The 15,284-nt window shown below is 50.8% G+C and overlaps 1 protein-coding gene across 1 annotated transcript; it reads left to right on the top strand.

Moving 5' to 3' along the window:
* The first annotated feature begins 555 nt into the window (after nt 1-555).
* Nucleotides 556-10,926, top strand: LOC131383200 (sperm acrosome-associated protein 7-like). The gene is made up of 3 exons (XM_058437061.1): nt 556-686; nt 3,447-3,536; nt 10,706-10,926. Exons 1-3 carry the CDS (start codon nt 593-595, stop codon nt 10,786-10,788), a joined length of 267 nt encoding a protein of 88 aa, XP_058293044.1. The 5' UTR covers nt 556-592; the 3' UTR covers nt 10,789-10,926.
* The last annotated feature ends 4,358 nt before the right edge of the window (nt 10,927-15,284 follow it).

Here is a 15,284-nt window from a genome sequence, read left to right as displayed (position 1 = left end):
GAGAGATTGGGGCAGATGCTGAGAAAGAAGTTTTGGGGGAAAGGATGCTGAAACCTGGGTCATCTGTCTCCTATTCTTCACCACCCTGGAGCTTTGAGGGTGGGAGAGAGTGGAAGCAGACATGGGGCCACAGGCCTCTGTTCTTCAAGGCTCTGTTCCTCAAGGGGCCTTTAAGAGGTGATTAGACCGTCTGGATCTGTCGGTTCTGGCACTTGCTCTGTAACTCAATGACCTCTCCAGCATCCTTCAAATACGCCTCTTTCCATGGGAGCAGATTTTGTTGGCTTTTGGCTACTGGCACTTAGAGTTCTAATTAGTATCTACCCCTTCAGTCCTCAGAGTCCTCAGGATAGAGGAAGTCACCATAAAAAGCAATGGGAGAGAGGATTTCTGTTACCTCAAGACTCCCACCAAACTCCTCCCTCCTACCCAGTCATAGACTGGATAGAAACTCTGCTCACCCCAGGCAAGATGTCAGCAGCTCCCTTCCTGGTCATGATGTCACAGGTCCTGACATTCCACACTGTCCTGGAGACCAAGGCCGGGAAGCTTAAGACTTTTATAAGGTCTTTCTCCCTCAGCTGGAGGAAGCATGGCAGTGAGCCAAGGAGACGGGACCCTCTGCTTTGTCCTCTTGCTGTGCTGCTGGCAAGAAGTGAAGACCTGGCCAATAAGAATGAATTCAGGTAGAGTCCCAAGTAGATGGTTGGGCAAACAGAAAACCATGGGTCTGAATCAGGCAGGTGATAGTCTCTTCTCCCATGAGTCCTTCTCTGCTGTGGTTTGAATGTGTCCCCTCAAAAATTCAGGTATTGAAACTGATAGTGATAACATTAAGAGGTGGGACCTTTAAGAGGTGATTGGTCAAAAGGGTGCTCCCTCATAAATGGGATTAAGGCCCTTATGAAAGAGGCTTTGTGCAGCATTTGGCTCTCTTGCCTTTCACCATGTGAGGACACAGGGTTCCTCCTCTCCAGAGGACTCAGCAACAAGGCGCCATCATGGATGCTTAGAGCAGCCTTTGCAAGACACCAAACAAGCCACTGGCTTGATCTTGGACTTCCCAGCCTCCAGAAGGATGTGAAATAAATTTACGTCCTTTTTAATTTACCCAGTCTCGGGTATTTTGTTATAGCAGAACAAATAGACGAAGACACCATCCTTCCCTATCTCCCTGAATTTTTTACCATTGGACATTTATTCCTTGGGCAATGGAGGAATCTAAGAAGTTTTTCTGTATTTGAAGCCCTTTATAATTTCAGAAATCCACACATACATTATATATTTTAACTTTTTGTTACTTTATGGAACTGTTCTAACTTGCAGGAAGTCAAGGAAGAATACCATGAACACCCACATATTCATCCTTCAGTTTCAATAATTGTGCACGTTTTTCCATCTTGCTTTTTCTACACACACACACACACACACACGCTTTTGTCATTACCAGGAATAATTCAGCACTGCCCCACGTGTCTTATCACTTCATGTAAAATGTTTTCTTGCTAACCGATTAAAGCACTGTTTTTAATGTATCCACAATGACATAATCACACTAACAAAATTAACAAAAATCCTTATAGCAGCTAATACCCAGTCCATATTTTAATTTCTCCCCCATCTCTGTCCCTTTGCAGACATACAAAGTCCCTACACAACCATAAACTCTGAGAACTGCATCACACATGGCCTGGGGCCCCCAGTGGATCCCCTGATGTAGTTGGGGTGAGATTTCCCTCATAAGAGGTTTATTCAACATTTCTCTCTGGTCTGGCAGTACGCATTTTCCTTCTGAATTCTCTTTAGCGCCTATTTTTATCAGTTTTTCTTTTTCAGTGGAAGAGAAAATGGGGATTACTGTAAGACGAGGGAGACAGGGAGTTAAGTGAAAAATACACATTTCAGAAGACACAGCAGCCTGCTTGGCTACCTGATCTGCTCGGTTATTTCCTTGACTTTCAAAAGAAAGAAAGGCTTTTCTGGTGTCTGGGAACATGGACAATAGCTATTTCTTCTGGCAACTGAAGATTATTCAATACTTGAGTGGTCAGCTCCTCGCGAACAAGGCCTTAACCTTTACTATTAATGAGACCTCGTCCAGTCCAAATTTTCCCAAACATATGGGACACTCCAAAGGCATACCTGGAATCTGTATAGATGGTTCCTTCCTGGTTCTGTTACTTTAAGGCTTGGCTGAGTGCAAACAGCTCACACGTTTGAGCAGACCAACTGTTGGGCAATTTTCCTGATTCCTCAAGCTCGTGCCTCATGATCAAGGATGGTGTCCACAGTGCCAGGCACCTCGTCCACTCCCAGGGCAAGAGGCGGGGGTGCAGGCCTGGACACTGGTTCCCCTTTTATCAGGAGGAGCAAACTCCTCACAGAGCTGGTAGACTCCTCCTACCTTACAGGGCTGTAGCCCACCCGGCCGCAGGGGGCCTCACTGGGGGCGCACATTGCCAAAACCCAGCTCTGTGAGCGAGGAAGAGGGAGAGCACAGCTGCTGGGCGAGACACTGAGAGCCCAGGACGAAGCATTTTTCTCGGGGGTATTGGTGGCATCTTCATTTCCAGTGGCATTTTCAGCCTCTTCCCCTTTACCCTCGAATTCCGCATGAGCTGGTCCTGGGGTGACCAGATGCCCGCTTTGCCTAGGGCTGAGGAGCTCCTCATTGAGGGACTTTCCGGGCTGAACCCAGAGGGCCCCAGCAAACCAGGACCCACTGCCCAGCCCAGCGCTGCAGCCTGGCCTGGTGACTGTGCTGCAGAGACAGCGGTGACTCTCAGTTGCCGCAGCAGCTGGCCATGGCCCAGGATCCATGCCGAGCGCCTTCTGCATACACTGCTTTACTGGACCCTCAGGAAAGCCCACAGGCAAATACACACCCCCGTTTTACAGACAGGAAACCGAAGCTCAGGGCCAGGAGGACGCTTGTCCAAGGTCACATTCTGGTGGGAGCAGAGCTCGTGTGTTTTTTCTGGGTCTGGCAGACACGAAGCTCAGGGCTCTCATGGTAAAAGCTCCCTAGGAGGACCCATAGGGACGTAAAAGAAGAAAATGAGGCTGCGTTGACACAGAGATCAGGAGCGACGCTCACTCACACACGGAGGGCAGCTTTGGGAGAGCCTCAGAGATGGGACAGAGGGACCCAGGGCAGGAAGGAGACTTAGGACCACGTGTGGGCCAAGCATCCAGCCTTGTACCTTTGGGGGACAATGTTCAGTGTCCAAAACGTCCAAATGGTCTCAGTTTTTCTTAAATTATTGAGGGAGGCAGCGGCCTGCCCACCCAGAGAAGGTTCTTTCGAAAGTCAAGTCCCACATCCCCTGGGTTCCTGGAGTTCCTGTTTCCCATTCACTGTGTGTGCAGATGGCCTTAGGGGACAGGAGCACAAGGGCCAGCCCTGCGGGGCGGACTCTAACATGTTCTTGTGTGCTTCTCCCAAGATGAAATTCTAGTCCAGGAGATTTTGGATCTGAATAAAACAACACTGACCAAAATGCCAAGTACAGCATCAACATTATCAACAACAATACGTAAGGAAAAAAGCAAGCACACCCCTTTCTAACCCTCTCATTGCCCTTATTCCTGGAGGTCTGTGGTATGGAATACATGACCCTATTATTTGAGCATTAAGACCAGCTACTTCTGGGGCAAGGGCACATGGAGATGTGAATATGGCGTCTAAAACCATTTCTACAGCTTCCCGAGACAGAGGAAGTCAACCCTAGACTGGCGGGGATGATTCCCTTTACTCTGGGATCTCTGGAGTGCACGTTCAGGCACGTTCTCGCCCTTGGGAGCCACTGCAGGAACGCAGGGCACAAGAACACGAGAACCCTGCACCAACCAGCACTTTACAGTTCCTCCCACACATGCCCACACTCTCCCTTCACGCTCACCTACGGCTTCTGAGAGAGCAGGGCAGTTATCATTACCCCATTTGACAGAAGGTAAAACCAAGGTCTAGCAAATGACTTGCCCAAGGCCACACAGTGAGGCATGAACCAACACAAAGAACGGCCGTCCCCAAGTGCAGCTTCACATGGTCAAAGGCACATGCAAGGAAATAGAACAGCACATTCAGAACCAAGCCAGAGTACTGAATCAACAGTTGCCAAGGAGAGAACTGGGAATCAGAAATCCCCACACAGTGCATGAAAATGTATTCAGCAGCAGGAAAGTTCAGCACTCTCTTGAAATCTTGCATCCAGAATGTAAATTCCAGTTCCTAGGATTGGTTCACCAGCCATCTGCCAAGGTCTACACTGTTGGTTCAAGGGAGTCAGAGGACACCTGACTCTGTTTACACCTTCACTTGCCAACGCACATTTCCAAATAGAGCTTGCAAATCGTATTAGCATCCCATCCCTACATTTTAAAATAAAGCATGGGCCAAAAATGTTTATACATGTGCAATGAAGAAAACTTTTCCCCATTTTTTCCATGTTCTTAATCAAAGAAGTCCATATTAAAGAGGATTATGACAACAGCACTTCTCAGAAACATCAGAAAAAGCTACCCTCTTCTGGGAATACAGGCAGAGTTTCCTTTGATGGTAATTTCAGCCTTGCAATTACCCCTGCCCAAGTCCAGCTGTAACGGAAGAGGCAGGAGGCAGGCAGACGCAGGCAAAAACATCTCCTTTGTGGAGGATAAACCCTTGGTGGGAGAACGTGCCTGCTGCCCCCAGTTGGGCAGATCTCCCGGTCTCTGTCAGGACTGAGGGACCCCCAGCACCCCCCACCCCCTGCTGTGGGGCCAACCCTGGAAAAACCACAGCCCAGAGAAGCACAGCAGAAATGTCTCATGGGCAGAGAGATGTCAAGACAGGGAGGCAGGTGCTGCCACAATGCCTGGCCCCCTCTCCCAAAGCTTCAGCTCTGTCACTTCTCCTCCCTGGGGCAGGCACAGAGAAAGCCAGAGTGCCCCTGGAGGGTTCCCTCAGGAGTAAGGAAAAGCCTCCCTCTGACAGATGAGTGTGCTGTGAAAAATACAAGTGTGCAAAGGCTCAGAGGGTGAGGCACTTAGAATCCACAAGGTGGGAAAGCTCTCCTCTTTACCCTAGAGATTCAAATCCAGAAAGGACACCTGCCCAGAACACATGTGCAGGATGTCTGTGGTATACCCCACCCTCAGGACCAGGTCACAGCTCCCGAGCCTAATCATGCTCCAGGCACTAGGGAGGAGAGCTTATTAAATACACATCCCTGGGTCAAGCATCTCTGTTGGGGCCCAGGAATCTGCATCTGAACCCATTCCCCAAACAGTCCCCCAGTAAGCCAGCCTCTGGAGCCGGGAAGGATTGAACTGGAGATTTTCCGGGCTTACGCAAGAGTAAGATTCTATTTAAACCTAACATTCCTAATATCTCAGAATTTTTCCCACTCATTGGCTTGTGCAAATTGCCTGATGGTTATGGGTTAAATATCACCTGGCATCTTCTTGGCAGTGGGCCCCGTGGCAGGCAAGGTCTACAGGAGGGACCTCAGGATGCAGCTCTGTGCGTCAGACCCATGAACGCACTGAAGGAATGAGAGGAAATAAGAACAGACTGAGGCCCTGAGGCCGAGGCTGAGATGGAGGCAAGGGGGAAGGTCTGAGTCTGGGGAAGCGGTGGGGGAAGAGGGGACAGCATAAGGCACTCCTGGCTGTCAGAGAAGCCACAGAGAAAGAGCCCTCCAGGGCCCCAGGGCCACAGCCACCCTCTGAGGGCATGGCGGGCATGACGGCAGCCCAGGAAGTCAGCCCACACCGTCCTGAGCCTCCACCATGTCGTTGCTGCCTCCTCTGCTCAGCCCTAGAGGCCACTTCAAGGCCTCCAGGTGGAGCCTCCCTCCCTACACAACTCCTGAGCTCGGGAAGCACCAGACTCCTTTGGGCCCCAAAAGCCACACTCTAGTGTAAATGAATCAATTTAATTGAATTGTTTTGCTCCTAACCACCAAGCCAAGACCAGCTGCATTAGGGACTGAGAGAAAAGAAAGGTAAGTGATGAGTTTGGGGTAATGGGGAGGGCCAGTCTAGAAGAGGACGTGAGGACACACAGAGGCTAACATGACAGCCTGGTAGACTGGGGAGAGGGAAGGCATGGTGCCTAGAGATGCCAAGCAAAGGGAGGGCAGGGGAGATTGGAGAGGAGCGTCCCCACGTAGGATCTGCGGTGGGAACAGATACTCGGTGACATGGTGTATCAGTCTGTTCTCACGCTGCTATAAGGACATACCCAAGACTGGGTAATTTATAAAAGAAAGAGGCTCAACTGACTCACAGTTCTACAGGGCTGGGGAGGCCTCAGGAAACTTACAATCATGGCAGAAGGGGAAGCAAACACATCCTTCTTCGCATGATTGCAGGAAGGAGAAGTGCTGAGCAAAAGGGGCAGAAGCCCGTTATAAAACCGTCAGATCTCATGAGAACTCACTCACTCTCACGAGAACAGCAGCATGGGGGTAACCGCCCCTGTGATTCAACTGCCTCCCACTGGGTCCCTCCCATGACATGTGGGGATTATGGGAACTACAATTCAAGATGAGGTTTAGGTGGGGACACAGCCAAACTGTATCACATGGCATCTCAGAAAGCCACCAGTCTGCAATAGCTGCTCAGTGGGCAACTGATAGCACATTTAAGACGTTAAGTGGCTCTATGAATATTCAGACTTTTTGTTTGTCCAAATATTTGGTTGAGGTGGGCTCCCCTACCTTCACAGTCACCAGGGGACAAGCAGCCTGAGGGCCCTGGGCAGGAACAAGGCTGGTGGTGTCACTTACCCCTCTTACATATGGGGACACATGGCAGCGGCCTCACATCCTTAGGCCCAGGCCCACCAAGCTGGGGGCGGCCTTCCCAGGAGCACCCATAATAGCTTCCCATCAGAGCACTTCCCGTGGGGACAGTGCAGCAGGTGGGACCACAGGAGCTGCTGTTTGCATGGTCAGAACGGCCCAGTGCTCACCACTCCCTATGGCCTGTCCAGCCCCTGGAAGCCTCTCTGGGCGGTGTTCCAGGCTCCCTGAAGGGTCAGGCCGCCAGGCCGGTGTCCACTTTGCTTCTCTCCACCCTCGATTCGAGGAATGCCCCAGTTATGCAGGAGTAAATGCAAATCCCAATGCTCCCGGCATCACAGGCAGGGCGTTTCCTTGGCCGGGCCGCCCCTTCCAGAATCCCACTCCTCCTCTTCAAACAGACGCACCTGACAAACACCGGGCATGAGGCCTGGCTCCCAGCAGTGGGTTTTGTATCTATTTATTCCACAGGTAGGGCCATCCCAAGGATCCTGGTCCTCATTGTTTAGGGCCAGCCCGAGCTCCACTGCTGACTGCTCCCAAGAGAGACAGTGCAGGCTCTGCAGAACCGGCCCTGGGCCCCACACCCTGCAGTTATGAGGCAGAGAGGTTTCAAAGTGGGGCTCAAAGGAATGAAAAACTCTTAGTTGTCACAGCAGGGAAAACCCTGTGGACACTGACCCCCTCCACCCCCCCTCTGGGCTAGCTTCCTTACACAACGGAAAACCTGCAGACACTCACCGGCTCTGCTCCTGGGGCTAGGCTAGCTTCCTTACACAACAGAAAATCTGCAGACATGACGACGAGGGAAGACGGAACCTATCATGTGATTTCTCCTTGTTCTGATGCTTGCTCTTTTTTGGCATAATCTTTTATATTTGGCTTCTTAATGATATCAATCATATTCTAATGGACGTTCCAAGAATGCTCTCAGAAGATAAAGGAAAAGCGGCACACAGGAGTGACTTCACTTGCTGGTGAAGAGACAGAGGGTGGTAGGTCTACACTCTCAGATCCAACCAATTCTCTCGGCATCTGTCGGAGCTGATGGGGCGTGGAATGAGGTTTACGGTGGCTCTCTGGGACTGGGCAGGGTCGAAGCTAATGGCCTGGGGTCTAGAGCCCCGTGGCCTGGCTGGGAGGAAAAACGAGCTTAGAGTTAAGTCATCATTTTTTGTCAAATCTTCATCATTGCCCTTAATTTTTCCCACTGAAGAGGAGAGAGAAACAATGTGTGAGATCGACAGCCTTGCAGCTCTGGAAAAGGTCACTGACACTCTTCCAAGAGCTTTAGGTAAACAGAACGTGAGACCCTGCTGATGACAGATAAGTGCCAGAATGGTTGCTGCTGGGGGATTTCTTTTCCCACTCAGCGGACACGTGTGTCTCTGAGCAGCTCCAGGAAGAGCAAGTGAGCCCAGCCCCCAAGTGGACCCGCCTGAGCTCCACAGGAGCCCCGTCCAGACATTCACCTGTCCCAACAAGTCCAAATTCAAGGAGTCGCGGCCCACGTCAATGAGAGCACGCTCTCTCTTCTCAGCCCAGGAATAATCAGGACTCACAAGGCTGCCACCACCCACCTACTCAAGGGTCTCAACCACGCGATGACAGGAGCCTGCTCCCCCATGACAGGCCCAGGAAGGGCCCCCACACCCCTGCCAGGAGGCCCCCCACCCTCTCGTGGGGTGGGGTCCCCCAGTCCAGCCCTTCTTCACTCCCTGTTCACACAGCTCCACCACTGTCTGCCTGCTAAGAGTTGGCCATGCAGATCCTGTGGCTTCTGCCCCTGGCCCCAGGCTTCTCCTCGGAGCTTTCCAGAACACCTGGGAGCCAGTCCTGGGTGAGGCTGACAGCCCTCTTGTCCTCCCGGTATCCCTGAGTCACATGGCAGCCCAATGTGCCCAGACCCTCCCCCCATACCCTGCAGCACTTGCCCGTCCACGCAGCCTGAGACCCCCCATCTGGAGCGCGTCACACCACGAATCCTGAGTTGCTGTCTGTGAACACCAAAGACTTTGGCAAATGAGCCATTGCTGAGCCACATGGCTGGCTTTTCATAGCCTGAGCACAGAGCCAGACGTTGAGACCCTGTCGCCTTCACTCACCTCCACTGGTGCTTCCCAAGCACCCACCACGTGCCAGGCACTGTCCTAGGCCCTGGGGTTTCTCACATAAAACAGACAGCCCTGCCTGGGAGCTCACCCGCTAGAGGATGGTTAGGTGGGCCTCCCTGTCCCCTCTTAAGGCATTGGGGTTCTGACTTTCCCATCCAGCCTGTCTGCTGCTGCTCCCAGCCCCTCACTGTCCACAAGCGTGGGAAGCCGGCCAGCTCGTCCTTTGTTAAAATGCCGATGAGGACGGTCCCGGGAAGCGTCTCTGGAGACCTCCCTGCTGCACGAGTTGTCATCGAGCACAGGCCAGGAGCTTCTCTGAAGGGGGGCCCCCAGCCCGCCATGTTCAGACTTTGCCAGGCCAATGTAAGTCCCAGGACCATGAAACCCCAGGCCACAAGGTCTGCTCATGCCCCCAGCAGCAGGGACCAGGCCAACACACGCAGTGTAGAAAGGGCAGTGAGCGGTCGTTCAAGCTACGGCCAATTTCTCAGACTGTGCCGCTGTCCAGGACAACCTCTGCTGCTTTAGATACAATTTCATGATTGACCTTGTCAAGGTTCCATTTCCCTGGGATCTGACTGTTCTGCAGGGAGAATCACAAATTCTCCTATAACACAGACAGCAAAAGACAGGGGCCTCTGCACTGATGAAGCTCCCGTACGTCATCAGCACCTCTAGTTGTGGCCGTCGGCAACAGAAGCCCCGGAGGTGACAGTGGGGACTTCCAGAGCCCTGGCAATACTGGACAGTGAAGAACCAGGAGTCCCCAACCTCCTGGTACTGACATCCCAGGAATGAGATCCACAGCCGGCCACCGTGAGGGGAAGAGGAGGAGGAGGACCAGCCCAGCTCCACCAAGCTTGGAGTTGTCGATGGGTTTTGAGGGAGAACGCGGGGGAAATGACACTGGACATGGTGGCCCCGCAGGGAGAGCCAAAGGCAGCCTGACGCAGCCAGCGACCCCTCCGTCCTCCTGCCTCGGACACATCCGCGGGGCTCTCCCCTCCCTCCACAACTGAGGGCTCGGTTCCTCCTGTCCCCTGGTGTCTCCCCAATCCTGCCGGTGCCCATCTCCCCTCACACTGCACACTGCCAGGCTCATCTGAGCCCCCACCCCCGTGCCCATGCCAGCCTGGCCCTCTCTGGGCCTCTCGAATCCTAGCACACCCTGAGCACCCCCAGGGGCCATCCCAGCACCTCCCACTCAGACGACCAACTGGCCTTATTCCATTCGAGGTGCCTTTCCCTGTCTCTCCTTCCAGTCACCCAGCATCTTCCTGGGAAACTGAAAGCAAGAATTCTGCTCCCTGAGCCCCATACCCACCCATGGAGCCAGAGGATCAGGCTCTGCTGGGGACTGCTTGGGGCTGGAGCACAGGCTTGGAGCCAGTCTGACCTGGGTTCCAATCCCAACTTGGCCCCTATGAGCTGTGTGACCGTGGGAAGACCTTGGGCAAATGACCACACATCCTAAGCCTCCGTTTCTTCATCTTCAAAGTGGGATAATCACAGCACCTGTCCTGGGTGTTGAGGAGATGGAAGGGCTGAGTGTAGGGCCCGGCACACAGGAGCGCTTGGTACTCACCCCCTGCACCTGGGGAAGGCCACCCTGTGCAGCCCTAAGAAGGCATCTGTGTGGGGCGTGGACACTCAAAGGAGGGGAGTCTAATGCCACCAGCCACACCCGCCGGCCTCACAGCCCGTGCTCGCTGGTGGAGTGAGCCATGGTGCGTCTGAAACATAGGCTCTAAGAACAGTTAATGAAACACCCAGTTTCTCAAGAAACTCTCTTCTTTCCAACAGGAGTTCATCTAAAGCAGAAGAGAAAGCTGCATGAAAGTGTACTGAGAGCCAGTTACCACAGGGGGATGCCACGCCCAGGCTAGGACTAGGGCCGCGGGCAGAGCCTGCACTCACTACTCACTCCCACCCTTGGGAGCGGAAACCAAATTATGGAACATTCTGTATAAAGGAAAATCCTTATTCTAAGGATGACAAATAAAATAAACATATTTAAATATTAAGTTAGAGGCAACATGGTTTTTTTCCTTAATAAAAAGAGATGAAAACCTAATTGACTCTGAAAAATACCAGCATTCAAAGCTTGCTATTGTCTAATAGCATAAGCTTCAAAGAAACATAACCTCAGAGCCTGCGTATTTGTCAGCGTTCTCCAGGGAAACTAATAGGATGTGCGTGTGTGTGTGTACATGTGTGTGGATGTGTGCGTGAGTGTATGTGTGGTGTGTGTGTGCATGTGTATTTATGTGTGTGAATATATGCGTGTGTGTGTGTATATGTGCGTGTGTGAGAGATATTTATAACATGGAATTGGCTCATGTGATTATGGAGGCTGACAAGTCCCAAGACCTGCAGAGTCTACAAGCTGGAGACTCAGGAAGAGCTGATGTTTCAGTCCCAGGCTTAAGGCAGGAAATAGCCCGTGTCCCAGCTGCAGGCAGGCAGGAGGAGCTCCGCGTATTCAGGACATAGCCAGCCTCTGTCCTGTTCAGGCTTTCAGAGTTGGAGGACACCCACCACCCACCTAGGGAGGCCCATCTGCTACACTCAAGCTACACACTCAAATGCTAATCTCTCCCAAAACACCCTTACAGACACACCCAGGAGAATGTTTGACTGAATCTCTCAGGATATCACAGGCACCCTGTGGCCCAGTCAAGTTGACACATAAGATTCACCATCACAGCCCGTGATGGATTATGTCTAAGAACAGAGTCCAGGAAAGTCCGCCCTCTCACCCTTTCCTACTGCAGCCCATTGCAAAACACACAAACACGGGTGCAGAATATGTGTGCACACAGAGAACGCCACTGCCTCCTGGTGCTCAGCAAGGGCTCTTGGCACTTTTGTGGCGTGGAGATGGAACAGCATTACCAAAGTGTCTGGGTTGAGTGTCACAGAAAGTCAGGTTCATATTCTGCCTCTGTGTAGTCAGGCTACTCACGACCAGGGGCCAAACTCGAAGGTTGTTAACAGTATTTTGAATGTCAGCCCTGAAGGAAACCAAAGTCTCTGCAGAGGAAAACGAAACAAAACAAAACAAAACAAAAACAAAATGCTTTCCAATCCCCAGGAAATGACTCACCTTCAAGAAATTTTCAATGCATTGAAATTCCAGTTTATCAAAAGGGAACAAGCTATGGTGAAGAGAGAATGGAAGGTTCTTGGGGAGCTGGCAAAGACTTGCACAGATAAACCCTGTCATCAGTATTTCACCTGCAAAGGACTCGACTCACCAACATTCTCTGGGAAACAAGAACCTTTCTTTCAGCAACTGTCAGTTTGTTGCAAGTTTTTGTATGCAAACTGGTTCTGGCTGTACACAAGCTGTACCTACCTCTGTTCAACACATTGATATGATCAGGCTGGGGGGCGTTATATTCATTAAAGTGTGTGATTTTTCCCATTTCTCCAGAAAGGCAGGAGAAGTTCATGATCATATCTTAGAACATCTCTAGATAGAGAAATTTTGTTCCCTAGGGACAGTCTTAGCAATGGATTGGTGTTCTTTCCAAAACACCATTCCAAAGGCAGTTAGAAATGGAATAAAAGGATGATGCCATTTTGTTTGTAATTGCCGGCTGTGCTCTCTTCTGAAGAGACACAAATGTCCCATCACCTCTTTCCATGATGTCCTGCTACTGACTTACTCAGTAACTAGTGAGTCACTAGTCACTGCTTCGGTTTTCTCATCTGGAAACAAGGGGTTGCATGAAAGGCCTGGAAGGGCTTTTCCAGTAAAAACAGTCTCTGATTCGAATCCCTCAGTCCTTTGTTCGCCCTTCCAGTAAGTTGGTAGCAGGGCAGGATGCAAATATTTCTGATGCCCAACACTATCCTATTTCTACTAAACCATTCCATAATTGTTTATCAATAAATGGATCAACAAATGGATAGTTCACTTTTTAAATTTATTTATTTATTTTTGAGATGGAGTCTCGCTCTGTCACCCAGGCGGGAGTGCAGTGGCGTGATCTCGCCTCACTGCAACCTCTGCCTCCCAGCTTCAAGCGATTCTCCTGCCTCAGCCTCCCAAGTAGCTGGGACTACAGGTGACCGCCACCACGCCCAGCTAATTTTCGTATTTTTAGTAGAGACAGGTTTTTGCCATGTTGGCCAGGCTGGTCTCGAACTCCCGACCTCAGGTGATCCACCCACCTTGGCCTCCCAAAGTGCTGGGATTACAGGCATGAGCCACCGCATCTGGACTTCATTTTTGTTGTTGTTGTTCTACTGTCCTTTACAAGCAATTGAAAGAGATTTGCAAGTGTTACAGGAAAGGGGTCCCCAACTTCAAGAGAGGGTTCTTGGATCTCCTGCAAGAAAGAATTCAGGGCAAGTCCCTAAAGTGAAAGCACAGTTATTAAGAAAGTAGAGAAATAAAAGAACTGCTACCCCATAGACAGAGCAGTCCTGAGGGTGGCTGGTTGCCCATTTTTACGGTTATTTCTTGATTATATGCTAAACAAGGGGTGGATTATACATGCCTCCCATTTTTAGACCATATAGGGTAACTTCCTGACGTTGCCATGGCATCCATAAACTGTCATGGCGCTGGTGGGACTGTAGTAGTGAGGACCACCAGAGGTCACTCTCATCACTGTCTTGGTTTTGGTGGGTTTTAGCTGGCTTCTTTACTGCAACCTGTTTTATCAGCAAGGTTTTCGTGACCTGTATCTTGTGCCAGCCTCCTATCTCATCCTGTGACTTGGAATGATTTAACCATCTGGGAACGCAGCCCAGTAGGTCTCAGCCTCATTTTACCCAGTCCCTATTCAAGATGGAGTTGCCCTGGTTCACACACCTCTGACACAAGGGCAGTTTTGACTGGGAAACAAGCAGCAAATGATTCGAATTTGTCCTCAATCCCTAAAGACACAACTCCACTGTAAATTTAGTTTTACCTAAATTTATTCATTAAATCATTTAGTTAAATTCTGAGCATCTGCTGTGAAGGAGGCCTTGTCTCTCTGGGCCATCCATTCAAGGGGGCCAAGACAGTTAGTAAGAAATTGGATCATTCCAGAGGTACGTGCTGGGAAGAAAGCAAAGCAGGATGGCGCTGCAGAAGACGACTCGGGCTGGGGTTCAGGCCATACCGTTCCTGTGAGATGACATTTGAGGGGAGGCCTGAAAGACAAGGAGTCAGCAGTGTGAGTTTTGCGTGCAGCATTCCCAGAAGACGGAGCTGGGTCCAGGAACAGGAAGCCCGAGGCCTGCATAACCTCAGTGAGGGCAAGAGAGAGCAGCAGAAGGCTGGGCTGGAGGGGCTGGAGATGCCCAACAGGGTACCAAGTCTCTATGCCGTTTGTATTTTGTTCCAAGTTCAATGAAAAGGCATTGGAAGGCTTTAAGCTGGCGCTATTATTAGATTTATATCGTAAAAAGATCCTCTGGCTGCTGGACAGGAAAAGCTGAGAGGCTACTGTGTCAGTTTAAGTGAGAGAGAATGGATCAGGGAGATAGGAGGGGAGAAAGAAAGAGGCGAGTGGACTTGAGATATACTTGGAGGTAGAGCCCCCCTGGGCTTGCAGATGGTTTGCATGTGGGAGTTGGGAAAGTATTGACTGCAGGTGCTGGACTCAAGCCCCTGGATAGGTGGTGGTGTCATTTACAGAGTCAGAGAACACTGTGTATGTGTGGGATGGGCAGCAGGTGTGGGGAGGGTGACTCAAGAATTTCATTTGGGGCATGACTAGAGATGCCCCTCAGAGATCCAAATGGAGATATTTACTAAGCCACGGGATTTGAGCCTGGAGCTCAGAGAAGAGGTCAGGGCTAGACACATAAATTCAGAAATCACCAGTTGTAAGTAGTGTTTGGAGGTGTGGGATTAAATGACATTGCCTAGGAAGAAAATACAGAGAATGGAGGATCTAGAACCCAGCCCTGGGGTCTTTGAACATTTGGAGGTCCAGCAAGAGTTAGTGTGTCATGGAAGCCAGGACAGAGTGTTTCAAAAAGGAGCTAATGGTCAACTTGTTGCACGCTCCAGCAAGATAAGGCCAGATAAGAACAGAGAATTGACCATTTGGTTTGGCAGATTTGAAGGACTATGTTGAATTTCACTGGCTATCCCTGGGAGTGCTGGGGACTGACGTCCGGTTGGAAAGGGTTGAGAAGGGCCTGGGAGACAATGGCTGCAGACAATTCTTTGAAAGGGCAGAGGAAGGATGGGCAGGAGCTAGGAGGGGGTATGATGAGTGCGTGTGCTTATTTTAAGGTAGAGAACCACTGTAAGTGGTCGCAGCAGATTTGCCTGGTGAGTGGACTAATCCATTCAGTAGGGCAGAGAAATTACTGATTTCTGAGCATCTTGCTTATTGGACATTTGTGTCTGTTTCCAGTAAATTGCCTGTCA

The sequence above is a fragment of the Hylobates moloch genome, unplaced genomic scaffold (assembly GCF_009828535.3).
Source record: "Hylobates moloch isolate HMO894 unplaced genomic scaffold, HMol_V3 SCAFFOLD_4, whole genome shotgun sequence".
NCBI classification, from domain to species: Eukaryota; Metazoa; Chordata; class Mammalia; order Primates; family Hylobatidae; genus Hylobates; species Hylobates moloch.
Note: the sequence above shows the minus strand (reverse complement) of the source record. Positions and strands in the feature narration are given on the sequence as shown.